Source organism: Ascoidea rubescens, assembly GCF_001661345.1.
Source record: "Ascoidea rubescens DSM 1968 unplaced genomic scaffold ASCRUscaffold_9, whole genome shotgun sequence".
Classification (NCBI taxonomy): Eukaryota; Fungi; Ascomycota; class Saccharomycetes; order Ascoideales; family Ascoideaceae; genus Ascoidea; species Ascoidea rubescens.
Window position 1 is genome coordinate 593759 of NW_017962921.1, and position 26101 is coordinate 619859.

The window sequence follows — 26101 nt, forward strand, 5'->3', positions numbered from 1 at the left end:
TAATTCCAACCCATTGCAAAACTCCAACTTGGACATATGAATCTTGTAGCATAAGCAGAAAAGGCACCAGAGACAGGATAGGCAACACAAAGTTCACCCAAAGCATGGACAGTACAAAACATCATGGCACCAACCAATAACCAACCAATTAACACAGCAGCTGGTCCACCAGTTCTCAAAGCAGTACCTGAACCAACAAATAAACCAGTACCAATTGAACCACCGATTGCAATCATCTGTAAATGTCTGTTTTTTAATGATCTTGATAATGGAGAGTGAGCAGTAGCATAGTTTGCCTTTTCAATGTCAGTCATATTAGGATCGATTTCACCATAATCAACTTCTTTGAATGAATCTTTGAAGTTTTGCCATCTTGATTTGGAAGAGCTTTCAACTACAGAGCCAGGTGGAGACCTATCTGTATGGTAAGTAGAAGTGTTACTTTTTTCTTTTATGCTATCAGCCATTTTTGAAATATTTCGAATTTTTTTCAGATTTTTTTAGATTTCTTTTTCTTTTTCTTTTCTTTGATAAATAAATAAGTAAGTAAATAAATACAAAAACTAAATGGTTAATTAGTTAAGAATTTAATTTTTAAGATAATTTAAATAACACCCTTTAGTAGATAATTGAAAAAAAGATAGAGAAGAAATAAAAAATTAAACCAACAAAAGAGGGAATTGATGAGGATATTTATAAAACTACCAAAGTGATTGTTTTGGGATTGATAAATGTTAGATGATATCGTTTGCTTGGATAAAATTAAGAAAGTATGTGTTTCTTTTTAGTTATCTTCAAATAGTATCTTTTTTTTGTCATGGTAAAATTTCAGCTGGAAACAAGATAACCAAAGAAAAAAGGCCCATTAAAAAAGTAAACCTATTACTATGAGATAATAAGAGAGATTGCTGTTAGATTGTAGATTATGGAGAAGCTAGTATGAGTAAAGTAAAGTAGCAAAAATAGGGAACCCAGTAGTATAGAATTGTTACTTGTTGATTGAATTGAGAAAGGTGATTGGAGGAGAGGCATTCATACGGATAATAAAGAAGCTAAAAAGAAAGACATACATGTCAGTCGAAGTCGAATAGAATAGGATATCAGTTGGCATCAAAATTAATCAAGCAACATAGAGTTTTGAAATTAACTTATTGCGAAGATTAAATGAAATGAATTAGATCAAAGGAAGCAGCAAGAAGTGAAAGTAGCAAAGAAGGAAGTCTAAATTTTAGTTCCGTACGGATATCGTGCCTTTCTTTTTATACTTAGTTTACCTCATAATCAACAACAAGGGGAGCAATGATAAAAATATTATAAGGAATATTATAGGAATAATAGAAATAACAGGAATAATAACAAGAAAATTGGAAAAAAATAAGCCCAAATTCAACTGATTGTGAAGATAAAATAAATTAAAATTCAAGACACAAGAAAAAATCCAAGGCATTAGATTGAAATTTTTTTTTTCTGGAATCGTTTTTAAATTAATTGAATTTAATTTTGAATTATTATTTGGTTTCATTTGGTATTTACGACATAAGATATCAAGTCCGAACAAAAAATTAGATAATAGAATATGAAAACTAAGACACCAGAAAATTATCAAGCCATTTAGCCGATTTTTTTTTTCCACTTATTTTAATTTTATTGATTTTTTGTTTGTTCCGTATGGAGTGTTGGTTCAATCAGTAGAAATCTAAAACAAGTCAGTATTCATTTGAATTTTAGAAATCAGTGATCAAATAAACGAAAACCGTTAGTGAATGGGGCCTTGAGAAGTTGGAAAATTGGTAATAGTTGTTTATACAAAACGGCAGAAATCATCCAGCAAACAGCAAATATGGTCAGGAGAGAGAGATAGGTGACTGTTGATATCTGGCAAATGCCCATTAAGGCCATAAAGCAACCATAGGCCAGAGACCACGCAACAACGACAATATCGCCTTCTCCAACAACGCCAACAACCACCCCAACGCAGTGCAAACAGCTACCAGTCACATCTAATTCCAACTCCCAACCGTAATCTTCTATTCTCTCACAAATGCCCTATGCCTCCATCAACCATGAGGCCCTCCAGCAAACTTTGCTGCCAAATCTGCGGCTCTCGCAAACTCTACGCACTGCAACGCACGTAACAGCGGGACACAAATCTTATATATATAGTGCGCACAACCGCTGCAGCTAGCGTTATCTTACCGTCATGTTGGGCTCAATATGCACGCCGCACAACGTTGTGGTGCACTGCGCACAAACATCCGCTCGCAGCCGAGTTGCTGGATATGACGCACACCCACACTGCTGGCTCCGTCTCACGAGCCACAAAGGCGCCGACCCACAGCAGTGGTTTGGGTGTTGGATGTTGCTTTTGCCAGAGTCTGCTGTTTTTGGAGTCTTTTCTGAAGCTTTCTTCTGTTTATTTCTGAGCTCGAGTAGAAGCTGTAAACTTGCTCTTCCTTTCTTTGGGTAACAATCGATTACTGCAAACTGCTATTGTCAACATTGTGTTGTTTCTGTCTTTTCCATTGTTTGCTGTCTTCTTGTGGTTGTCCTTTTTCTTTTTTCTCTTGGTTATCTCTGTCTGCCTATTCGCCTCTCACTTGTTTTTATTATAAATCTCTTCAAAAAGATCTACTTTCTAACCTTTCTCTTTTCTCATTAATTTTTCATTATATCCATCACATACATTAATTGGCTGATTGGTTCGGTATTTTACCACTTGGTTTTTTTTTGGGGGGGAGATTTCTGTTTTCTGTCTTGATTCACCGGTGCATTTGTTGGGTTTACATAAAAAGCAACGAAGAAAGAATCCAAAATGGCCTCTTTTATTCTATACTTTTTTATCTATATTATCGGTGGCTTAACCTTTATTCCTTTACTCCTAGTATCTTCATTTTACTTCTTGCTATGGTATTTACCCAAAATCGATGAAATCAAAAGTTTGCACAAAAATGATTTACTCTTGTCAAATCAAAAATTAAACCACCAAAATCAAATCATGCTAAACTACTTTGACAACAAAGACTCAATTCCATATGATGAACTAAAAGCAACAGAATTTGAAGAAAAAAAAAATTTCGGTGTCAATGGTTTCAAAACTGGCTGGTTGATCTTATCAACTGATTACTTTGATTCTTTACAATCTCAAAATATAATTGTCAACTTAAATGCCATAATGCCTCCAAACTCAAAATTCAAATCTAATTTAAATTCAAATTCAAATATAAACGATATTATAGATGATAATAACAAGAATAGTAATAATAACAATAACAATAACAATAATAATAATAATAATAATAATAATAATAATAATAATAATATCTTCAACTCTACTACAAATACAAATAATACTACTACTAATAATAATAACAATAACAATAACAATAACAATAACAATAATAATAATAATAATTCTCCTAACAATATCAACAATGAAAACAATTCCTCTAATGATAACACCAATAACGAAAACTATAACGATAAAAAACCCTTTAATATCTCAATCCATGATATTGATAATACAAAAAAAAGCTTACTTAGAAATCTCACAAAAACCACCACCTCAAACTCATTATCCACTTCAAATACCACTGATACCCTAAATGACCCTTCATCTACCTCCCACACAGGAAAATCTGTCTACACTACTCTATACAAACTCGTCAAATCAAAATCTTCAAAATTCGATAAGTCTTTCAATTCAGATGATGATATCAACAACATCCAAGAATTAGACAACGACAATTCAAAAAAAAATACTAAAAATTCAAAAAAAAATAGATTCTATGCTGTCCTAAGACACGGAAATCTTTTTCTTTACAAAGATGATTTGAAAAATGATCTACTACATGTCATTGTTTTAGCAAACCATATTGTAACCCTATGGCCAAGACACTTGCTAGATGCTGAACTATTTACAAGAAAAGTAGCAATTTGTGTCCTAAGAAAAGATATCAACAACAACAAATCTGATCTAAACTCTTTCATGCCCCCAACAAACTCTGCCATCTCCTTGGACAAAGATTTCATGGAAAATCATTGTTATAAGAAAAATTTATCCACTTTAGATATCCTATTAAGCTATGAACTCCCTCCAAAGGGTTCAGCTTTTTATATCTTCACTGAAAACTGTTACGATAAAGAAGATTGGTATTTTTCTCTAGTCAATGCTACTAAAAAATCAGAAAATAATATCCCATTTCCTTTAATTCCCGAAAAAAAAGTTTCTTGCTTAGATCCTTTAATTTATGCAAAAACTTTGCACCCAAAGACTTCAAACATGATCAATTTAATTCAAAGCTTATATAGCTCAGAAGGTCAATTGGAAACTAGGTGGTTAAACGCCTTTCTTGGAAGATTGTTTTTAGCCGTCAATGGTACCAAAGAATTTGAGAATTTCATTACTAATAAAATTAAAAAAAAATTATCAAAGATTAATAAGCCTGGCTTTTTAGATGATTTTAAAATCAACAAAATTAATTTAGGTAAGTCTGCTCCTTATTTTATATATCCTAAACTAAAAGAATTATCTCCAGAAGGTAAATTGTCGGCTCAAAGTTATGTCAGCTATAACGGTGAATTATCTCTTGAAGTCTCAACTAAAGCAAACATTAGTTTTGGTAAAAGATTTTCTAAAAAAGAAGTCTCCTTATCCTTAAGAGTAACTATAAATAAAATCGAAGGCAAATTGATCTTTGAATTAAAACCCCCACCTTCTTCTAGAATTTGGTATTCTTTTGAAAAACCTCCTAAAATCGATCTAACTGTTGAACCCATTGTTTCCGCTAGGCAAATCACTTACACAATGATCACGAAAGTGATTGAAAATAAAATTAAAGAAGCCATCAATGAATCTTTAGTCTATCCATTAATGGATGATTTATCATTTTTTAACACAGAAAACGAAATTTATAGAGCAGGCATTTGGGACAAATCTGTTCGACCTGATTCAAAAAAAGAACAACAACAACAGCAACCCAACAATAAAACACCCACTCAAACTTCTCTCAATAAAACAAATACTAATACAACTACTAGTACTACTAGTACTAATAATACTGATAATACTAATAATACAAACAATGTTAATGGCAACAATAACTTGAAAGTTAATAATAACAATGTCAATGGTGTTTCTATGAATAAAGTTAATAGTTTTGTTGATAATGAGAGTTCTAAAGATTACCAAGACGCTCACACTTTCAAAAGTGACATTTCGTCCAGTAGTGGTGCAAGTGGTTATAGCTCCTCAATTAAGAGGAGCAGTTCTGTGAATAATATTGCTCCTGGTGCTTTGTTATCACCAGATATAAGAAATCGATCCAATACAGATCCATATCAATCAGAAAATGGAGATGTCAAGTCAAATGATGACAGTTCTGCTATTTCAATAAGTACCAAAAGAAAAATGAGAAAATCGTTTTCAAGATCAAATTCAATAAGCATAAAGGATCCTCTGCCACAAACACAAACTAAAATAAATAAAACGACGTCAACTGTTGAATTATCAAAAGAACAGTTTTTAGCTGATGGTTCATTTATTCCATATTCAAAATCTACACAAAATGAAAACAATATTAATAATTCCAACTTTGAAGTGCTGTCTGAGGAACCAGAAGACACAGAAAATTTGAATGACTTGAATGACTTGAAGAGCTCAAATTCAAAAGATATCGAATTTGAAACTGATACACCAACAATGAAATCGGTTAGAAAATCCAAAAGCTCAAGATCAATTGCTGGGTTTTTATCCTCACCTCAACCAACTCAAAATGAAACAAATAACAATTACGTTTCAAGTTCTATCAAGAAAATTGGTAAATGGTACTTTAAAGAAAAGACGCAAGATGGTCCTTTAATGGAGCCTCCAGAAATGCTTGATAGCTATAACAATTTGGCAAATATTGAAAAAGGAGGGAGTTATAAACCCCCTGAAATGATTCAGTCAAGGAGAATAATACGGAAAAAGAGTAATAACAATTTAGTTGGAAATAATAGAAGCAATACTCCTCCACCTCCTGTGCCTCCTTTGCCATCAAGAAATATGACTTTGTCTATATCCACTCAAAACTTATTTGGTCAGACCAAAAGTCAGAATGAATTTCAAGAAAATGACAAGAATAAAGAAGATGATGGTTTTAACATTGACGAGAAATTCTATAAACCTGAAATCTCTTTTCCCATGGCTCACTCGCCATCACAATTTGTTCCTCCAAGTAAAATTGGATCGTTGAACTTAGCATCGGTTAGCAATGATAACTTACTTGAACCTATGTCATATAATCAGCTTAGCGACAGACCAGTTCCATTGCCACCAAGGAAACCACCATTACCTACAAGGAATTAACATTAAGTTTCCTATAATTACATTTTTTTCATTACTTATTAATTTTTTATTTTTTTTTGTTTTGTATAATAACTGGTTAGTGTATGAGTATAATATGGAAATTAAAAAAAAAGTAAAGATGAACAACATAAACAAGTTGTTTTTTGTTATAAAAATTCACTTCTTTTTATTTTATTTTATTTTATTTTATTTTATTTTATTTTATTTTATTTTATTTCATCTTTGGTTTTTTTTTGTTTTATGTTTATTTCGTATTACAGATTAATAATGCTTAATGTTTTGGAATCATGTTATGTTGTATGGGTTTACTGGATATTTACTAGAAAAATCAGCTAATACGTTTTATAAATTATAATACACAAAAAATAAATTTCAAAATAAAGGGCTATTCAATATCGCTGTCTCCTGTGACATTTTTCCCAAAAGCTTTGTCATTATTTATATGTTTTCTTCTTTTTGAAGCTTCAACCATCTCTTTATGTTGCTTTCTCTTTTTTCTTATAATCTTAGGAACAGTAGATATTTCTTTTCTATCAATCGAGTTCTTTTTAAAATTCTTTTTCTGTTTTTTCGAAAGCTTGGGAATCTTTTCTAGCCATTCACTATACTCAGAGCCAGAATGTTTCATAACGTTGATAATTGTTCTAATAGACTCAGAATCTTCTTTGGTAAAAAAAGTGACAGCCTTTCCAAACTGGTTACCTCTAGCAGTTCTACCAATTCTATGAATATATGACTGTGCAGAGTTGGGGACATCATAATTAATAACAAGATTAACACCCTTAAAATCGATACCACGACTTAAAACATCAGTACAGATCAAACACCAAATATCACCATTTTTGAACCTCTCTATGACTTTATCTCTTTGCAACTGGGTTCTTTCAGCAGTTATATAATCAACATTTAATCTATCGTATAACAACTCGTGAAATAAAGCCTTTACTCTAATTACAGACTGCAAAAATATTATCACAGGTGGTTTAAACTCTGAGTTTTGTATCATTTGTCTGATAGCTAACAATTTTCCTTCTTCAGAACCACAAAATAAAACCTTTTGTTCAATTTTATCATTTGCAGATTCTTTGTTACCTATTATAACTCTTATAGGAGATATCATTATGTTTCGAGCGATCTCTTCAACAGAAGAAGGAATTGTTGCACTAAACATGAGTTTTTGAAAATTTTTGTTACCATTATTACATTTGGAAAGAATATTATCAGATTGTTCCAAGAAATTTTTATCAAACAATTTATCGGCTTCATCAAAAACCAAATATTTTATGTTACTCAATGAAATTGAGTTATCGTGGTTTAATAAATCAATCAATCTTAAGGGAGTAGTAATTAAAATGTCATATTTATCATTGTTTATAATTTTATTTTTAAATTTTGAAGCTAATGATTTTGATAATAAACCAATATTTAATCTTTCGGTTTTTCTGAAATTATTGATTAATTTTAATGATTCGTTAAAAATTTGATTTGCTAACTCTTTAGTTGGAGATATTATTAGGGCCTTGATGCCTTTTAAAGAATCTGATTTGGCTTTCAAATTTGATAAGTTATCGTCTAATAATTTCTGTATCAAAGGAAGTAAAAAAGCCAACGTTTTACCTGAACCTGTGGGTGCACAGGCGATTAAGTCTCTATTAAATTGAAAAATTGGAATGGTTTCGGATTGAATTGGTGTTGGCTTATCAAAACCAGATTCGATCAAGTTATTTAATAAAGTTTTATTGAATTTAAACCTAGAAATCAAATCTTCAAATGATGCAATTGGTAAAGGAATATCGTCCCCAGATATTTTGCATTTATATGATTTTCGTAAATTTAAAGCCTGTTGTTTAGTTGTGATTTTCATGGGGATTTTATCTTCAATTTCACTTTCGTCATTGTTTTTATCTTCACCTTCACCTTCACCTTCATATTGATCTGTTTCAAATTTTAAAGTATTGTTTGGTTGGCTATCATCCTGATTGTTTGGATTATCGTTTTCTTTGCTTGTTTGTTTTTCAACCAACTTTCTTGTATGAAAGAAATCTAACTCTTTATCGATTTGTTGATTAAAATCACCCTCGATTGCTTTTTGTCTTGCTGAAGATTTTTTAGTTTGCACACTTCCTGTGTTATGTTTTATGCTAGAGCCTCTTGATAATAACTTGAAGATGTCCATTTTCCTGGAAATTGTATAAATTTTTATTAAACACTTGCAAGTATCCAAAACAAATTCATGAAAAAAAAAAAATTTATGTTCATGTATAATCATGCATAATTAGCCAATGGGGGAAAAAACCATGGTTGTGGGTGGATAAAGCATTTTCTGCCCTTTTGGAAAAGGTATGAGAAATTTATCTTTTGAAAATCATCGAGGGGTTTTGAAGAAAATGATATGACTTTTATGGTTAATTTTAAATGAATAACATAGAATTTCAACCTGTGACTTATCTGTGTTTACCAAGTTTTCATATATGGTACTATTAAATATTTTCTCTGGAAAACACTCAACTTGCTACGATGCTCTTGATGGAAACAAATAATTTGCTACAAGTGGTAATTTTTTGGAATCAAACAATTTTTCAACGAAAGCCATTTCCTTTAATTGAATTAATGCAGACCAAAAAAACAACTTCTTATCATAGAAAAACGCAGTTTTCAAAACGGTTTTTCCTTGTTTTGTGATCAAATCATCGTAATTTGTCCTTTTAGAAGGTTTGAGGTGTTTGAGGACTGAATAGATTGATCCTGATGTAGAAGCCTACACAGAGAACAAAGTAATTTGATCGAAAAAGAGTGCTTAAGTTGCAAAACCCATCAAGAGGTTACCGATGTCTGTTTAAGCTAATGTCTTAAATATGGTTTCGAAGTTGTCTGTTCGTGACCAATCACGATTGTGCTTGAATATATGGCTTTTTGAGTGTACGATTGTTCATCGTGTTCGTAACACTATCGAATACGGTATCGTTGTCATAAAAGAAATATCATCCTCTTTAACGCTTTTAACTTTGAGTTCAACCAAACTATTTTTAAATCAATACTTTGGTTACATTCTCTTCTCACAAGTCATAAAAATCATTAATTATTTTTTTTTTTTTTTCAGAATGAGTTTTAGATTGTGGTGAATTTACTTTGGAATATCTGCAATAATGATTAGGTTAATTTTTTCTTTGGTGCTTTTCCTTTCTCTAACATTTTCTACAACTCTGGGAGAAGCTGGAGGAACTATTGCTTTTGGTAGATTAAGACATATCAGTAAAAGAGCTATTGATGGGTATACTGGATATTCAACCTTAGAATGTGAATCTCTATGTTACAAATATGACAGTATAACAGAAGAATCAAGTTGCACTTTTTATGCTACTGGGTATTACCAGGATTATTTACATTGCGTTTGCTTGAAAAGTGATGATTTCTGGATTTCATTTTATCAATGTTCATATTGTTTCTCTTCACCAGATGCTTTAGATGTCCAAAATATAAAATCGTTTTTCCGTGATTCCTCAAGTTTTACAGGTAACAATGGAGGAGGTAGCAGTTCTTCTTCAGATTCCAGCAACACTTATTACGATCCTTATTCATATAGCGATGGTTCTGTTTTTATAGAGAATTGGGACGATGCTTGTGATAATATGTATTCAATTGAGAAGGCTCAATGTGGTCCATATGAATTCATTTATTCTGATGATTCTGATGTTCATCACACATATCGTAATTATTTGTGTAACATTGATGATACTTATTGGTTGAATTATTACAACTGCACCAATTATTACTACAACTCTCAGACAATTAATCTGGATATTGAAAATTTCAAAGAAAAGTATTATGATTGCTCCTATTATATAACTCAAACATATTCATCAGTCGATCTCTCATCTTATTAGAGTAGTTATAGTTCAGCTTACTACGATGATTATTACTAGAACAATGATCATGAAGAAACCTCTAATAGTATTTCTGTTTCAAAGACTACTTCTGGAGATAAAACAGTTAGTTTGATTACCGTTGCTTATACTTCAGAATATATTTTTGCTCCAAGAGAAAGCTCAAGTCAAATTGAGGTCTATCTATCAAGCTCATCAGGCTTATCAAGCTCTTTAAGCCAAAAAACCAGTTCAATTGTAACTTCTTTTTTGGTTGATTCAGAAGAAACTGAAGCTGAGTCTGAGAGTGCAGTTGAGTCTGGTGCTTCATCTAAAAATGAATTAAGCGCTCTGTCTACAGAAACATCTTCTAATTATGGTTCTTCAAATAGCAGTATGAAATCTTTTTCAATGATTATTAGTTTTTTGTCTTTGACAATTTTTGGAATGATCTAATTTGATTAATGTTTAATTAAAATTTTTTTTAATATATTTGAAAATCGCTTGTTAATCTTAATTTTATTGTTAGTTAGCATTGTTAATTTCTTTTTTTCAACTTGTTTAATTTTAATACTCTATTTAAAATATATGTTAGATGTTAAATCATCCCGGTTTACCTTTTCTTTGATTTTGAAGTTTTTTCAGGACATTGCATCCCGATAGTTACGGGAGATCCTGTTAGTACTAAATTATTTTGATCTAGAACAGAGAACCTTTCTTGAATAAACCACTTTCAAAACAGGAATAATCTCAAAAGCAACTTAAAACTGTTTTGACAACTTTTAAAACCTGGTTAAGTAGATTCAATTTGATTGATATCATTCATAAGACGGACAATTACAATTTTCATTAATTTTAATGCTGGTTTAATTTATTGTGTGTTGTTTTTTCCAATGATAAAGACCTAAAAATTAGCATCATTGATTTATAAACTTGAAAGTGCAATAACATGGAATACAAAGATCCTAATTTAAGGATTCTTTTTAAAGGTTATGTGGTGTTTCCTTTGAAAGCTCGTGTAAATTGTGTTCTTGTGCTGTCACACTTAGCGAGCCCTATTTTCCTCAAACATATCAAGTTATAAACATTGCCGAAAGAACAGAAGGTATCGATGATACTAATCTGAAAATTGGCTGTACCAATAACACCATTACAAAAATAGCTTAACTAGAAATGTGCCTTGCAAACCATTTATGTTGGAGTTCAATCACAATTACAATTTTGAACTCCTGGTGTGTTCCTAATGCATTCTGAATTTATTTTGCTGCACTTTTTTAGTGAGTTGTAGCTAATAAGAGTACAACAAATGCAGCATACACATCGTTTAGGAAGAGAAATATAGCAGTTATTCTGAGTATTGTTGCCAATTTTTGAGCAGCCAAAACTTCTCTGAAAATATACCCAATGGAACAAAAATTAGGGTTCGAAAGCTGGTGGAGCATATTTAAGCCACAGTCAATTCGAACCGGAACAAAACACTGCTTTAACGTGCAGTAGCTTCTGTTTTATATTGGACCATGTTTTTCAGATCACGTTTTTCAGATTGCACAACCCGTTGAACCGCAACGTTTTGTTGTTATCTAATTGTTCACGATTGACAAGGTAGCCGTAAAATCTCAGACATTGGTATGGGTACCCTTTTGAAATGGGATACTCTTTATGTCTAAACCAAATGATGCAAGAGCAGAAGCCCAATATAATCCGGGATCCGAGATCTATAGTAAGACGAAATTATTTCTCCAAGCTGATCTTCACAGCCATTCAGAAGGAATAAAACCAATTAATACCTTTTTTGTCTAAATCATTGAAATTGAAAGAAATTTCTATTAACATTTTAAATTGCTTTAATATCTTTAAACACTCTTTTGTAAAGAATAACTTGAATAATATTTTTTCCTTAAAAGATATTATCCTTTCTTTTGTCTATTCTTTCTGGAAACGGTCTTGTTTTTATCTTGCATTTTTTCACGAGATAACAGTAAAATTCAAAATCTTTATTATTTGATTTGATGAATTTGATGAGTGTTGGAGCTTAAATTATGAAACAAAGGCTTTTTTCCAAGTATTAAGCTTTACTAAATATGGTACTGGTACTTATATCGTAATAATATTATGAAGCCATTTACTAAATTTGGATTATATATTTGAAAATATTTAGATATGACCAGAATAAAAACAAAAATAAACAATAGTAGTTATTTGATTCAAGTCATTTCTATTCTTTTTGATCAAAATTGTAGCATAGTTTTTGCTTTTTTTGATCAATGAATTACCAACTGTTATTTATACTAGCCAACAAAACAAAGTCAGTTTGCGCGAAAAAGTACTCAGACCTATTATGGATATAAATTAATTAATTTATTCAGTTTTCAGCAAATATATAAGTATCCTATTTACTCCTAGTTTTAAATATCAAATCCAAAATAAGTTTTTACACAGCAAAAAAAACGCAATATAAGAATAGTAATAGCAATAATAGTAATAAAAAGTGCCATTAAAAATGAGAAATCTTTTCTTAATTTCTTTCCTTTTCCTTTCTTCATCAACTATAGCTTCACCTGCAATTGATAAAAAAGATTTTGTGACTAGTATAAGCCGGTCTTACACCAATGGTAAATCTAAAAGAGACTTGAATGGCTATTTTGGAAACACAGCTTGTGAACCACTTTGTCAAAATTATATTACTCTTGCATTAGAATCGAATTGTATTGCGTATGCTGGTCATTATCAAGATTACATGAAATGTATATGTTCTGAAAGTGACGATTATTGGAGATCATTTTATGAATGCACCCATTGCACCCCTCCCTTAAATGCAGCAGAGATATTGAATGATAAAGCTGTAATGTGTTCAGCTTCCAATATTGAAGAAATCGGTTTTGACGTTTTACCAGATGATTCTAGTCAAGAAAAATGGAAAGACGCTTGCGAAAATAGCTATTCTTTTGCTGAAAGTCAATGTGGTCCATATGATATATCGTATTTTCATGACGACGATGTTTTTGATTCTTATTTCCACTGCTTGTGTAATTTAGACAATGATTACTGGCTGAGTTTCTATAAATGTGCTTCGTTTGAATATAAACCTGAAAACTTGGAAATCTACAAAGAAGAGGATTATGAGTGCTCAAAATATAAAACTAAAGTTCATAATTCGGTTGATCTCAAATCATTTTGGAGTGTTTGTAGCACTGCTTTTAGTAAATTAGACCCTGACAGTTGTGATTATAAAACTGTAGGTTCCAATTCACAAAAAAGTGTGGTCTCATCAACCTTAACTTCCTTTGTTGTAAAGGAGACAATGAATATCAAGAAACTTGAGGCTTCTGTTTCTTCAGATATTGTTTCTGTATCCTCCAATATTGGCGTTTCAAATAACGAAATAAAATCGTTTTCTACTTTTATCATAAGTTTCCTATCTTTAACAATAATCAGCATGCTTTAGTATTATTTTTATTTTATATTTTTCTTGGGGGTTTTTCATATTTCATATTTTTTTTTTCTATTCTGAAGCATTATTTTTTTATTCCATAAAAAGGCATTTTTAGCATCAATAAATAGTTCATAGTCATTTTTATTTACCAGATTTTTGCCCTTTTTAAATTTTATAGCCTAACTTCAGTATAAACAGCAAAAACTCGCTTTTTTTTATTTTTTAATAGATTAAAACAAAATTTTGACCTATCACTAGTATCGAAAATTACCTTTCTGAGAAAGAACAGTAGGTGTTCTTTTTAGCATCCATGAATATGGGTCGCATTAATAAAGCGTAAATTTGCATATTTATGCATTTTGTATGTGGTTTGAAAGCTACTCACGAGCACCTGATGCGGATATTTTGGAACGAAGTTCCATGCTCACCTTAAAATTCTTCATTAGGTGAAGTTGCTTCATCCAGAGATAATCAATATGATTGATTTGGTGTTGGTAATGGTTTTTAATCTTTGTTTAATTGGCGATGAGACTGGTAATGGAACTGGTAATGGAATCAGCAATGCTGCTGGTAATAGAGCTGCCGTCGGAACCTTAGATTGGAAAATGCAGCGATAGAGTTTTAGTAACGCTAAATACTTGAATAGCCAGAAATATTCTTTTACTTGGTTAAATTCTTCAAGATAAGTATGAAAATTCTTGCCATTATCAATCAAATCCATGGATGTGGGCCGCGGAAAAGCCTTTAAATACTTTAATAGAATTTAAGGGAGATAGTCTGTAGCTTTAATTCAACTAGCTTTCTAGTTCAATAAAGGGTCTTACTTTATAACCTTTTATCAAACTACACTGAAATTCCTCTTTGTTTTGCAATCCCCAGTGAAAATTTTAAATTCTTCTGGCTGAATCAATCTTGTGTAGAAAGCCTTTTGCATTTACCTTATTTTTCGCAGATATCGCCTTAACACCAACATAAAAACAACGAAAAGAACGTTTTATTTGCAAAAACCAGCACTTTTCATTTAATAATCTGCTTATAATGATTGGCTGTTATGCTATAGTGCAAAAGTATTCTTTGATGCCGGAAATTAATATGCCTGGATCATAAATTTAAAAAGTAAATTAATGCATTTTTGATGGTTTTTCTTAGCTTTCTTGGCTTGCTTTAATAGGTTTTCCTTGCTTTGTCTCACATTGAGTTTTGAGATACCTTAAATGCAGATTCGTTAAACGGATATAAGTGGTTTTATTATGATGTTAGGGTTTTTAAGGAATTGTCTGGATCTGTGCTTACAACTTCTCCAACATAAAATAGTCAAAGTCCTTGCAGACCAAAAAAAAAAATGGGTTCTTAATTCCAGATGTTTTAAGTATTGCATTGTTCAGAATTACAGCCAACTCGTTGGGTTCTTTCCTCTTCATTATAGATGTTTTCTTTGCGTGGGAAAGCAGAAACATACCAAAAGAGGATCAAAATCCAGACAATTCAATTTGTTAAAGCTTCTTCAAAACAATTTGCCCATCTACAATTTTAAAATTTGTCTCAATAAAGCTTCCCCAGTTTTATTTCATATCTTTTATCACAAAATAATCCAATCAATTCTGTCAAAACAATCAAGCATCTGACTTAAAGTTGTCTATTTTTAAACCACACCCTCTTCAGAATTAAGTTGTCCTGTATTATATGTTGACTGATCTTTTAGATTATACTAAATTCAAAACCAATATAATCCTCTAGATTTCTTCAAACTTCAAACCAATAAAATCCAAAAGAATTTGTTGCAAAATCAGTTGATAATTGTAATATGTTAAGCAATGTTTATCTATCTACAAGCCTGGATTTGGCACTAAGTTCCTCGATAAAAAGAAAAAGATAATTAATCAAGTCATAAACAAAGAACAACAACCTATGTAATCTACACAACCTATGTCATCCAACAAATCAAAATCAAAATCAAAATCATCTAATCAATCTAATCAATATAATTTTATCAAAGAAGACTCTCTTTGGTTTTCAAGGAAAAATGTTTTATAGTGATATATAGCTGATTAGGATACCACAGTACTATAGCGAGGCGTCTTTGTATTTGAATTCCCTTAAGAATTTAATTAAACGTTTATCTTTTGTTTTATCAAATACTCACTGAGCAAAGTAGAAAGCACATAAAGCAAAAACAACACAGAAAAAAACACTGCTTAGTAAAAACGACAACTTAGGTTTCTCATGTTAGGTGAATTTATCAAACTCCATTTGTTTAACATTAAAACTTGGAAAAAGATTTACTTCGGATCAATCAAGTTGGTTCAGGTAGACTCAATTTGATTCATTCTAATCTTAACCAACCTTTTTTTAGCATTTAACTTATATAAACTTTGTTCCCTAGGAAAGCTTGTCTTTTAAGTTTTTCTGTCCTCAACATTTGCCGAATTTTCTTCTGAGTCTCAAACGACTTCATCCAATAAGCAAATCTAATAATAATATTCGATTTCAAAATCTTCAATATTTCTCTCTCATTCCTATTCCATTCTTATTCTACTCACAATTTATTTCTTTATGTGTTTGTCTCGATAGAAAAAACTTGTTTTTGTTGGTTATTTCAACTACTGAATATTTTCATTTCATTCATTTTCGATTAAAATTCATAAATTATTTGAACTGTATTCTTTAACAAAAAAAACAACAATTAAAGAATTAAAAATTAAAATATTCATATTCATAATTATTTTATTCACAGTTATAAAAAAAATCACTAAGGTATTAATACCATTGCCTATTCAACTATTTTAATACACTAAAGCGAACTTTAATGTATTTTATTTTGAGTAACCTTATAATATTCATGTTCTAACATTTAATTAAAAATTATAAAATCAAAATCGATCAAAAAAATGCAAAAAAAATTACAAAAAAACAATTAAAAAAGAATCAATTAAAACATTATTATTTGAGCTTAATTTAATACCTCATTAAATATATTCACATTGAAATTCTAGTTCCTCGCTAATTAAAAGAATTTGAATTTTGTATTTTTTTCAGTAGTTGATTTAATTTACAAAAAATTTAACCAAGTGAATCAGTTAAACTTTATCAGCTCCTATAATTACGATACAGTCTTAAAGGCATATTAGGTTATAAGAATCACTTAAGTTATAACGATTTTTTAAACTAATATCGTTTTCATCAGACTTTTTAAAATTAACAAATGAAATATCTTTTATTTTGTATTATTGAAACAAAAAAATTAATTTAAAATTTTAATTCTTAGGGAAAAACAACTGATAATTTTATGATTGATTAAATTGATAGCAAAATCAGCAAGCCTAGTTATGTTTTTATTCCTTTATGAATCTTTTTAATTGTATCTAATACCAATGAGAAAAAAATTTTGTAAGCAAAATAACCAGCTATATTATGATTTTCAGGAAATATATCACAGAATCATCAAATATATAAAACACCCTGAATCTCATCAGTTTTTTATTACTAATCTATCATTTTTTATTAGTTAATTATAGTTTTTTGAGAATTTTGAAAAAATCTTAAACAAATCACAAGAAATTAATTCCAAATATAATTATAATCAAAATGAAGATAAACAGTGCCATATTTTTGGCCTTTTCTTCTCTAATAGCACCTGCTATTGCTTATGGTGAAACATATACAGATGAATATTTGTGGTATATGAGTTGTTTCTCAGGAGTTACATCTAATGTTTTATATTGTGATGCACAAAAAAAAGCAGGTAGAGGATATAGTGTTACTACCGATTGTGCATGTAACTCAACTGCTGCTATGGGATCAATGCTTTACTGTCTCTATAGCCAAATGAATGATCCAGTAAAAGTCGAAGACTATGTTATTGAAAATTGTGCCACTCAAAAAGTAAATTACACCCATGAAAAGCTTCAATCTATTTATAAGAATGCCACTCGTTATTTGGTTGATGTTTCAGAACTTAAAGACTATAATGTATCTGAAGATTACTTTTATTCGCCAATTTACCATGATGCTGATTATGTTAGAAGATACTACCAATCCAACAAAGTTAGATATGAGAACAGTTATTACGGCTGGTTATATGGTATAGCGTCTATTGCTTATTGGGGTTGTGTTTTAGCTCTTTGTTCTGTTTTCCACTGGTCAAGAATTTTATTCCCCAATTTTGTTGCAAAATGTACTGGTCCAATCACTCGTGCATGGAGAGCAACTGTTATTCTTCCTGCTACCTTTGATAAAAATCATGTTGATTCCAAATGGCTTTTTGGAAAATTGGATATTGGTCTTATTCCAACTAGATTTGAGTCATTAGTTATTTTGGGGTTTTATGCTATAGAATTGGCTTTTAATGTTTCACACATTTATACAATTCCAGGTGGTAGTACATCTCGTGCCACGAAAACATTGGAAATATATGGTTTGATTGGTATTAGAACTGGTGTTACAGGAGTCTGGATTTTCCCATTGGTTTTTCTTTTTGCTGGTAGAAACAACTTTTTGATCTCATTAACAGGTATTAACCAAGCTTCATTCAGTGCTTTCCATCGTTGGATTGCTCGTGCTTTCACTATTTTGGCATTCATTCATAGTTGGGCTTATATGGCAATGTCTATTATCAATGGTAATATAAAGAATGCAATTAAGAGACCATATTGGTATTGGGGTATGATTTCAACTGCTTTTGCCGTAGGAATGTGTTTCCAAGCTGTCTGGTATTTCAGAAAGAATTACTATGATTTCTTTGCTTTTGTGCATCTTATATTTGGTGTTTTCTGCCTTATTGGATTATGGATTCATTGCTGGAAACTTCGTTCATACCACGAATGGGAATTTTGTGCAGGTGCTATTTGGTGTTTTGACAGATTTATTAGAATTGTTCGTTGTTGTGCCTTTGGTTTCCCTAAAGTTAATTGCAAAATCATTGGAGACGATACTATTAAAATCATTGTTCCAAAACCAAGTTACTGGAAAGCCTTCCCAGGTTCCTTCTGTTATATTTATTTCTTCAGACCAGCAAGATGGTGGGAATCTCATCCATTTACCATTGTTGAATCTGATGGTGATGAACAACATATTGTTTTCTATATCAAAGTCAAGGAAGGTGTCACTTTATACATCTATAACTATTTGATGAAACAACCAGACCATTGTGCTGATATCAGAGTCACAGTTGAAGGTCCATATGGTCATCATCAACCAACTAGAAAATACTCCAAGACCCTTTTGATTGCTGGTGGTAATGGTATTCCAGGTCCATATGCCCATGCTTTAGATTTAGCTTCTCGTACATCCGATAAACAAGTCAGATTATACTGGACAATTAGAGAATGGAAGAATCTTGAATGGTTCTATGATGAATTAGCAAAATTGGGACATTATAAAGACAGATGTGAGGTTTATATTTACTGTACCAGAGGTGGTGACATGCCAAACTTTGGAGCCAGTGAGTGTTCTTCAGAAGCAGGATCAATCTCTAAGGGCAGCAATGAAAAAGGTGATGAGCCTGTAGATGTCCAGCAGAGAATTTCCCAAATCGAGGCTCTTTCATATATCCACTTTGAAAAAGGCAGACCAAATACCCTCAAAATCCTTGAAGACGAAATCGACACAGCTCCAGGTTCAGTTGCTGTTATGACTTGTGGTCATCCAAAAATGTCTGATGATTTGCGTTCTGGTGTTGCTAGAATGGTCTTGAAAAATGACAAGAGAATCGATTACTTTGAAGAGAATCAACTTTGGTAGACATTTTCAGCTATTCTGACCCATTTTTGTTCTATTTTCTGAGTTTTTTTGTTTATTTCTTTGCTTTGTAAGATTTTGCTAATTTTTATTTTCATTTTTTTAATTCTCCTTTTTACGAAAATTCAAAAATAACCTTCTTTTCCACGTTGGACTTTGTTTTGTTCTATGATTTTGCTCAATATCTTTTATAACCAATAAATTACCATTAGTTATCATTAAGTATAAATAGATAATGAATAACACGCTTTCTGGGTTTCGGTAACCATTTCTTAAGTATATACTACTTTTTAGACATTTGTTCAACATTTACCGGTTTTTGTAGCTTCCGTCCGCGAATTTGATTGGTCGCACAGAATTCAGGCCCGTAATGAGAAAAGCACCAGTTTAGAAACAGTGGTATGAAAGAGATGTGATGTTCAGTGTTTTGAGTTGTGGTTTGAGAGGTAGTTTTAGATGCTTTTTTCTTTTCCTTGGTTGTCTCTTTTGATTGGAGACAATTCTGGCTGATAAGGTTTGTGTGTGAAATAGCTTAATCTCATTGAATCCCCAAAGAGGAAATTCAACAGATTTGTATGAACATGATAGCCAACAGATTGACTGCAAAACAGGTGTGCAATGATGGGTTTCTTTTTCAATTGTTAATGACTTGTTGTTTTTTTACAATTTGAACTGCATATAAATGTGCTGTGGTTTAGTTGTTTTATCTCAGTTTCATATTTATCGATTGGAGTTATAAACAGTGAGCAAAAAAACAACAACAGAATATTACGGCAAAGTCCATAGAATGAAGTCTCAGTTATTGTTGTTAGGTTTGTTGTCCTTTGCTGGACTATCTTTGGGGGTTTTAAATGAGAAGAGGGATAGTGATTTAACAGGGTATTTGGAATCGTATATATCATCTTTTTGCAGTAGCAATTTATGTAATGGGGTTATAACTGGATATGAGAGTTCAACATGCACAGGGTATAACGAGAGCGAAGTTCAGCAGGCTCTCGAGTGTTTGTGTGGGTTATCAGAAACAAACGAGTTTTGGAAAGCGTTTTATCAGTGTGCCACTTGTTCAAGCAAAATCGATACTAGTAATCTTGGACAGTTGAAGGGGATTTACTGTGATGGGTTTGAAGCGTACTTTGCTACTACTACATTTGATGCCAGTACTTTAGAAATGGTTGCAACTGTTAGTTCATCAGTTGAGCTGACAAAAGCGTCAACTCTGAGCAGTGGAAGTGCAACAGAAGACAGTGCATTAAAAAGTGCATCAGAACCTGAAAGTTTAGATTCTTCTACAATTAGTAGTTCTGTCTCAAATTTATTGAATGATACAGAATCAAATCAAAGCAGTGGATCCAAAAGTGAGAGTGAAAATGCTGGTTTTGATTACAAAAAAAGAACGTCTTCTATTTCTTTTTTAGTTTTGTATTTTTTATCCTTCTTATTGAGTTTAATTTAGTTTAATTTATAGTGTAGTTTTGCATAGTTTACAATGAATAGTAGTATGAATGAGATGCAATGTTTATTCGGAATGTTATAGTGTTAAGCATGAATTGGATTCGAATTTAGCAATTGATTTTGATCATGTTCATATTCAATTTCCACTTCCATTCTAGGTATACGACGTATTTTTGATTTCTTAGAATCATTTTTGGTTTTAGATCTTTTCTTTGAATTTCTTTTGGTTTTAGTTATGGTGTCATCTTCTTCGTCGGATAATTCCAATTCGCTTTCAGAAAAGTCGTAATTTTCATCAGAAGAGTCATCGCTTTGATCATCATCGGAGAACTGTTGGTCAGATATACCATCGTCTAGCATTTTTTCCAAATCTTCGATATTTACCATGTCCTGCTCACCGTCATCTTCAACATATTCGATTTCTCCTATATCACTTTCTTCATCCTCATTCTCGTCGTAGTCATTTTCTAGTTCGTTTTCATTTTCATTTTCGATTTGATTCTCGATTTCATCATTGACTTGATTTAGCACTTTTTTCCATATCTCTTCATTGACATTTAGCGGTTTGTCGCCATAAGCACCGGATTTCAATCTGTTTAGCAATTCCTTTTCAATAGCTTTTTCAATTCTAGCAGCAGCCAATGCTTTTCTCTCTCTATTTTCCTCTCTTCTTTTGATTTTGTGTTTGACACCGACCAAATGTCTCTCCTGGTCATTTTCCTTCAAGAGCAAGCGTCTCTCTGTTATCATGACCTGGGTCAACTTGGTTAGCCTCTGTTTGCATTTGTGAATGGAGAATTTGTTCCAGTAAAGTAGATGCTGGTCGATCTGTTTGAGAGCAGTCTGGTAGTTTTTGGACAAACGAATTCGTTCCCAGAGCTTCGATGGAGTATGCTGTCTTTCAACGGTTTTCATGTACAAGTACAACTTGCCATCGATCTGCTTGATTGTAGCGTATTTGGAGTTTGCTAGTGGGCAGGACTGCCTTGAACACAACCCACTGACGTTGTATTCGTTACGACAGAAATTCTGCTCTTTTGTAGTCTTCAATTTGAAAGCACAAAAGCTCTGGTTTACCACCTGCCAAATAATCTCGTCAGCCATTCTTCCCAACACACTAATATAACAATAAAATACAGAAGCACAGAAATAAAAAGCAAAATAGAGCACAATCTGCCAATTCACCAATCTTTTCTCTGTTTTTACTAATGAAAAATTTCCTCCACCAAAAAGTGAAATTTAAAAAAATAAAAAAAATAAAAAAAAAACAGTCAGCTGATCTTCCATACTGTTGGTCTCTTCCCAAAAAGGCAATATCTGGTTGGGATGTGTAAGGCCCCTCCACGTGCGGTTTCAGCCCAGATGTGCAGGGCCCTGTCCAAAGCGGATGTGGGCATTGAAAAACTGAAAATTTGTTGTTGATTTGGAATTTTCACCTATTTTTCTCCAACCAAACTGCTTTTCTCTGGCTGTTATATAGCTACTGCTTGTGGAATTCTGGTGCTGCCCATCGCTAGACTACTGCTTCTGCTTCCTGTGCTGTTTCTGAGTGTGCCGGTGTATTGTGTGCCTCTGCCGGATCTCGCTGTTTTCTCCTGTTTTTTTCTGGCGCTGTCTTGTTTGGCGCTTTTTAGCTTTGACTGTTTTCTTTTGCGTGGTTCTCCAGATCTTATATCTTGTATCCCATAGCTTCTCTTGACTGTCTACCCCCTCATCTCTTCAAAGGACAAGTATATTCTCGTTGCACTGCTGCTCCTCTCTGTTCTTCCACATTTCCAACCATGTATTTAGAAACTGAAGTCGCTCTCTCCAATCTCCTACAGGGCCTTCTTTCCACTGATAACGCCATCAGATCACAATCAGAAACTTTGCTAAATTCAACCTGGCTTTTACCACCAAATCTTGAATACCTCCTCTTATACTTGGCCCAGCAAGCTGCTTCCTCTGACAACATTCAACTCCAGACCTTTTCCATAGTCTTGTTCAGAAGATTGGCTACAAAATCCCCTATCAATAACTCCAGTGTCTCTGTGCTAATTGAATCAAATTTTAACATCATCTCAAATGACTCCAAATCAAAAATCTGTAACATCCTTTTACAGTCTTTTGTTAACCCCAATATCTCAAACGATTTGAGACACAAAGTTGCTGATTCAATCTCAGAGGTCTCCAAAATCATTATAAATAACGAAAGCCAATGGCCTGAGCTAATTTCAATCATCTTTAAAGCTCTACACCAAAACGACAACTCAAGTTTTAAAGATTCTGCTTTTAGAATCCTCTCTTCAAACCCAGATTTAATCGACAGCTCAAATATCAACGAAATCCTACCTTTATTCAACTCGGCCTTTCAAGACAACGACGATTCAATTAAAACCTCCTCTGTCACTGCTTTTGCCTCTTTTTTTAAAATAGTCCCCAAGGAAAAATGGCCTCTAATTACTCCCCTCTTGCCAAACCTACTAAATATCTTGCCATCATTTCTATCCGACGACAAAGAAGACTCCTTAAACACCATTCTAGAAAATCTAATTGATCTAGTCCAGTTGGCCCCAAAATTGTTCAAGCCAATGTTCAATCAATTAATCGAATTTTCCTCTTTGATTTGTAAAAACAAAAACTTTGACTCCAACACTAGATTAACTGCCTTAGAATTATTGACAACCTTTAGTGAATCTGCTCCTAAAATGGTCAAATCCTTTCCAAACTACTGTCAAGAGATTATCCTAATCAACTTGTCAATGCTAACTGAAATTTGCCCTGACGACGAAGAAGCCGCTGAATGGAACAATAATGACGACATTGACGACCCAGACGAAGAAATTGAATACGACGCTGCTAGAAATTCAATTGATCGTGTCTCTCTAAGTGTTAGAGGCAAATTCTTAGCTCCTATTTTATTCGAGTTCCTACCTCAAATGATCAACTCAGCTCAATGGAGAGAACGACAAGCTGCCTTAATGGCTCTTTCTGCTGCTGTCGAGGGTTGTGCTGATGTTCTTATAACTGAAATTCCAAAACTTTTAGAAATGATCTTACCTCTAATGAACGACCCTCATCCAAGAGTTCAATATGCTTGCTGCAATGCTTTAGGCCAAATGTCAACCGATTTTGCTACAACTATTCAATCAACCAGTGCTAACCAAATCTTACCTTCTTTGATCTCAAAATTAACTAATGAATCTTCTCCCAGAGTCCAAGCTCACGCTGCTGCCGCTTTAGTCAACTTTTCTGAAAATGCAACAAAAGAACTTTTAGAACCTTACTTGGATGACCTATTAACTAATCTAGTCACTCTCCTACAAAGCCATCATAAATATGTCCAAGAACAGGTCCTAACCACTATATCTGTCATTGCCGATGCTGCTGAAAAGAAGTTCATCAAATACTACGACGCTTTAACTCCAATTTTGATCAATGTTATTCTTAATAATGACTTTCAAGCAGAAAATCAACTAATCAAAGCTAAAAGTGTAGAATGCTTATCCCTTATTGCTCTAGCCGTTGGAAAAGAAAAATTTCAAACACATCAACATCAAGTTTTACAAATCTTCGAAACCATCCAAGACCAAATTCTAAACCACCAAGTTAATGACGATGACCCAGTTTTATCTTATTTGCAACAAAGTTGGAGCAGACTTTGCAGCGTTGTCGGCGTTGAATTCTTACCTTACTTGAACAAAATTCTACCCCCTTTATTAATCCAAGCTAAACAAGGTCAAAGTCTTAAAGCAATTGAAGATGTTGACGATGATGATATCAATGACGATGAAGATTGGGAAATCTTAGATGTTCACGGCAAAAAAATTGCCTTGCACACTTCGGCTCTAGATGACAAAGTGGTCGCAATCGAATTATTAAAAGGTTATGCTGAAGTCTTGAAAGAACATTTTTCAGCTTTTGCTCGTTCAATTTTAAAAGAAATTTTATTCCCAGCTCTAGATTTTTATTTACATGACGGAGTCAGAGAAGCTGCCATCGAAGCCATTCCTGCAATGCTCAACTGTATAAAATCCCAGAATGATCCACAAGATTTAATTAATATATGGCAAGAAACAACCGATAAGTTATTCCAGTCATTATCTGAAGAACCTGTCAATTATCTCTTGAGTGAGTATTATAGATGTTTCGCCACCTGTGTTTCGAATTTTGGATCAAATTGTTTAAATGATAATCAATTCGAGTCTTTTGTTACTGCAGTTGATAAAACTTTGCAAACTGCTTATTCAAGAATAAAGCATAGTAGGTCAAATGATGAAGATGACCCAAATGCTGAGGGCTACAACGAAGATGAATATGACGAGGGCTACGATAGTGATAATGAAGATGCTGATGAAGATTTACTAGATGAAATCAACTCTGCTCTTTCTTCAGTTTTCAAAAATTCTAAAACAAAATTCTTACTGTACTTTGAAAAACTAATTCCAACAGTTTTAACTTTTCTTGATGACTCCAATATTTTCATTAAAAACTGTGGTATTTGCATAGTAGCAGATCTAATTGAGTATTGTGGAAAGGATTCCTATAATTTCCATAGTGTATTTGTGAATCAAATTGGCCAAGCATTGGATCTTTCTAACCACCCATCTATTCGTCAAGCAGCCTGTTATGTGGTTGGAGTTGCTGCTCAATATGGTGGTCAAAATTATCAGTCCTTTTGCCTTGCTACATTACAATTGCTATTTAAAATAATTCAAAGTGAAGGTTCTAAAAGCATTGAGAATATATCAGCAACTGAAAACGCTATTTCAGCTCTTGCTAAAATTTTAAATGAATATGGCTCAACCGTCTCCAACTTTGATTTGATTGTTGAGAATTGGATTCAATCACTCCCTGTTATTGAAGAACAAGATTGTATTCTTACAAGTTACTCGTTCTTAGTTAAATTAATTAATAACAATCACCCTAGCATTAAAAAAAATATTGCAGCTGTTTTAGAAAGTATTATTCAGGTTTTAATTAATTCCAATATTACGAAAACAAAAACCGGGAAAACTTTGATTGATGCAACAAAAAATTTATTAGGATATATCTCTCAAGAAGAAGCAATGAGTTTACTTTCCAAGTATCCACAAGACCTATTAAGTCAATGGTTCAGTTAAACAATAAATTTTTCATTTGTTTAAGTTTCATTTTTAAAGTTTTTTTTTATTTTTTGTTTTAACTTATTCAATTTATTGATTATCAGTTACCTCATTGTCATCTCATTAATTATTTTCAATACTTTTACTTATCTATATTTTAATCTTAATACAAATTTTTATATTGTTT

General features: G+C 32.3%; 10 protein-coding genes across 10 annotated transcripts; 6 read left to right on the plus strand and 4 right to left on the minus strand.

Annotated features, from left to right (window-relative positions):
* Positions 1-28: 28 nt before the first annotated feature.
* ASCRUDRAFT_8948 (uncharacterized protein) lies at positions 29-467 on the minus strand (the record flags this gene model as incomplete). Its single annotated transcript, XM_020195029.1, has 1 exon — positions 29-467. A coding segment is annotated over one exon (439 nt), but the record flags the coding sequence as incomplete, so codon positions are not given.
* Positions 468-1235: 768 nt separating this feature from the next.
* Positions 1236-1965, minus strand: ASCRUDRAFT_76686 (uncharacterized protein). Its single transcript, XM_020193578.1, has one exon. It carries the CDS (start codon positions 1888-1890, stop codon positions 1732-1734), a length of 159 nt encoding a protein of 52 aa, XP_020046498.1. The 5' UTR covers positions 1891-1965; the 3' UTR covers positions 1236-1731.
* Positions 1966-2449: 484 nt separating this feature from the next.
* Positions 2450-6469, plus strand: NVJ2 (Nvj2p). The gene has a single exon (XM_020193579.1). It carries the CDS (start codon positions 2813-2815, stop codon positions 6344-6346), a length of 3534 nt encoding a protein of 1177 aa, XP_020046499.1. The 5' UTR covers positions 2450-2812; the 3' UTR covers positions 6347-6469.
* A 262-nt stretch (positions 6470-6731) lies between these two features.
* ROK1 (RNA-dependent ATPase ROK1) lies at positions 6732-8522 on the minus strand (the record flags this gene model as incomplete). Its single annotated transcript, XM_020190690.1, has 1 exon — positions 6732-8522. The coding sequence occupies one exon, from the start codon at positions 8520-8522 to the stop codon at positions 6732-6734; it is 1791 nt and encodes a 596-aa protein (XP_020046500.1).
* Positions 8523-9966: 1444 nt separating this feature from the next.
* On the plus strand, positions 9967-10276 carry ASCRUDRAFT_76689 (uncharacterized protein). The gene has a single exon (XM_020193580.1). The coding sequence runs from the start codon at positions 9976-9978 to the stop codon at positions 10228-10230; it is 255 nt and encodes an 84-aa protein (XP_020046501.1). The 5' UTR covers positions 9967-9975; the 3' UTR covers positions 10231-10276.
* Positions 10277-12453: 2177 nt separating this feature from the next.
* Positions 12454-13855, plus strand: ASCRUDRAFT_76690 (uncharacterized protein). The gene has a single exon (XM_020193581.1). The coding sequence runs from the start codon at positions 12710-12712 to the stop codon at positions 13652-13654; it is 945 nt and encodes a 314-aa protein (XP_020046502.1). The 5' UTR covers positions 12454-12709; the 3' UTR covers positions 13655-13855.
* A 2972-nt stretch (positions 13856-16827) lies between these two features.
* On the plus strand, positions 16828-19757 carry ASCRUDRAFT_86963 (ferric reductase family protein). Its single transcript, XM_020194941.1, has one exon. The coding sequence runs from the start codon at positions 17228-17230 to the stop codon at positions 19379-19381; it is 2154 nt and encodes a 717-aa protein (XP_020046503.1). The 5' UTR covers positions 16828-17227; the 3' UTR covers positions 19382-19757.
* A 218-nt stretch (positions 19758-19975) lies between these two features.
* ASCRUDRAFT_76693 (uncharacterized protein) lies at positions 19976-20901 on the plus strand. The gene has a single exon (XM_020193582.1). The coding sequence runs from the start codon at positions 20166-20168 to the stop codon at positions 20829-20831; it is 666 nt and encodes a 221-aa protein (XP_020046504.1). The 5' UTR covers positions 19976-20165; the 3' UTR covers positions 20832-20901.
* A 49-nt stretch (positions 20902-20950) lies between these two features.
* Positions 20951-21934, minus strand: MAK16 (ribosome biosynthesis protein MAK16; the record flags this gene model as incomplete). The annotated part of the gene is made up of 2 exons (XM_020189929.1): positions 20951-21101; positions 21162-21934. Coding segments are annotated over 2 exons (924 nt in total), but the record flags the coding sequence as incomplete, so codon positions are not given.
* Positions 21935-22291: 357 nt separating this feature from the next.
* On the plus strand, positions 22292-26043 carry ASCRUDRAFT_76695 (ARM repeat-containing protein). The gene has a single exon (XM_020193583.1). The coding sequence runs from the start codon at positions 22612-22614 to the stop codon at positions 25930-25932; it is 3321 nt and encodes a 1106-aa protein (XP_020046506.1). The 5' UTR covers positions 22292-22611; the 3' UTR covers positions 25933-26043.
* The last annotated feature ends 58 nt before the right edge of the window (positions 26044-26101 follow it).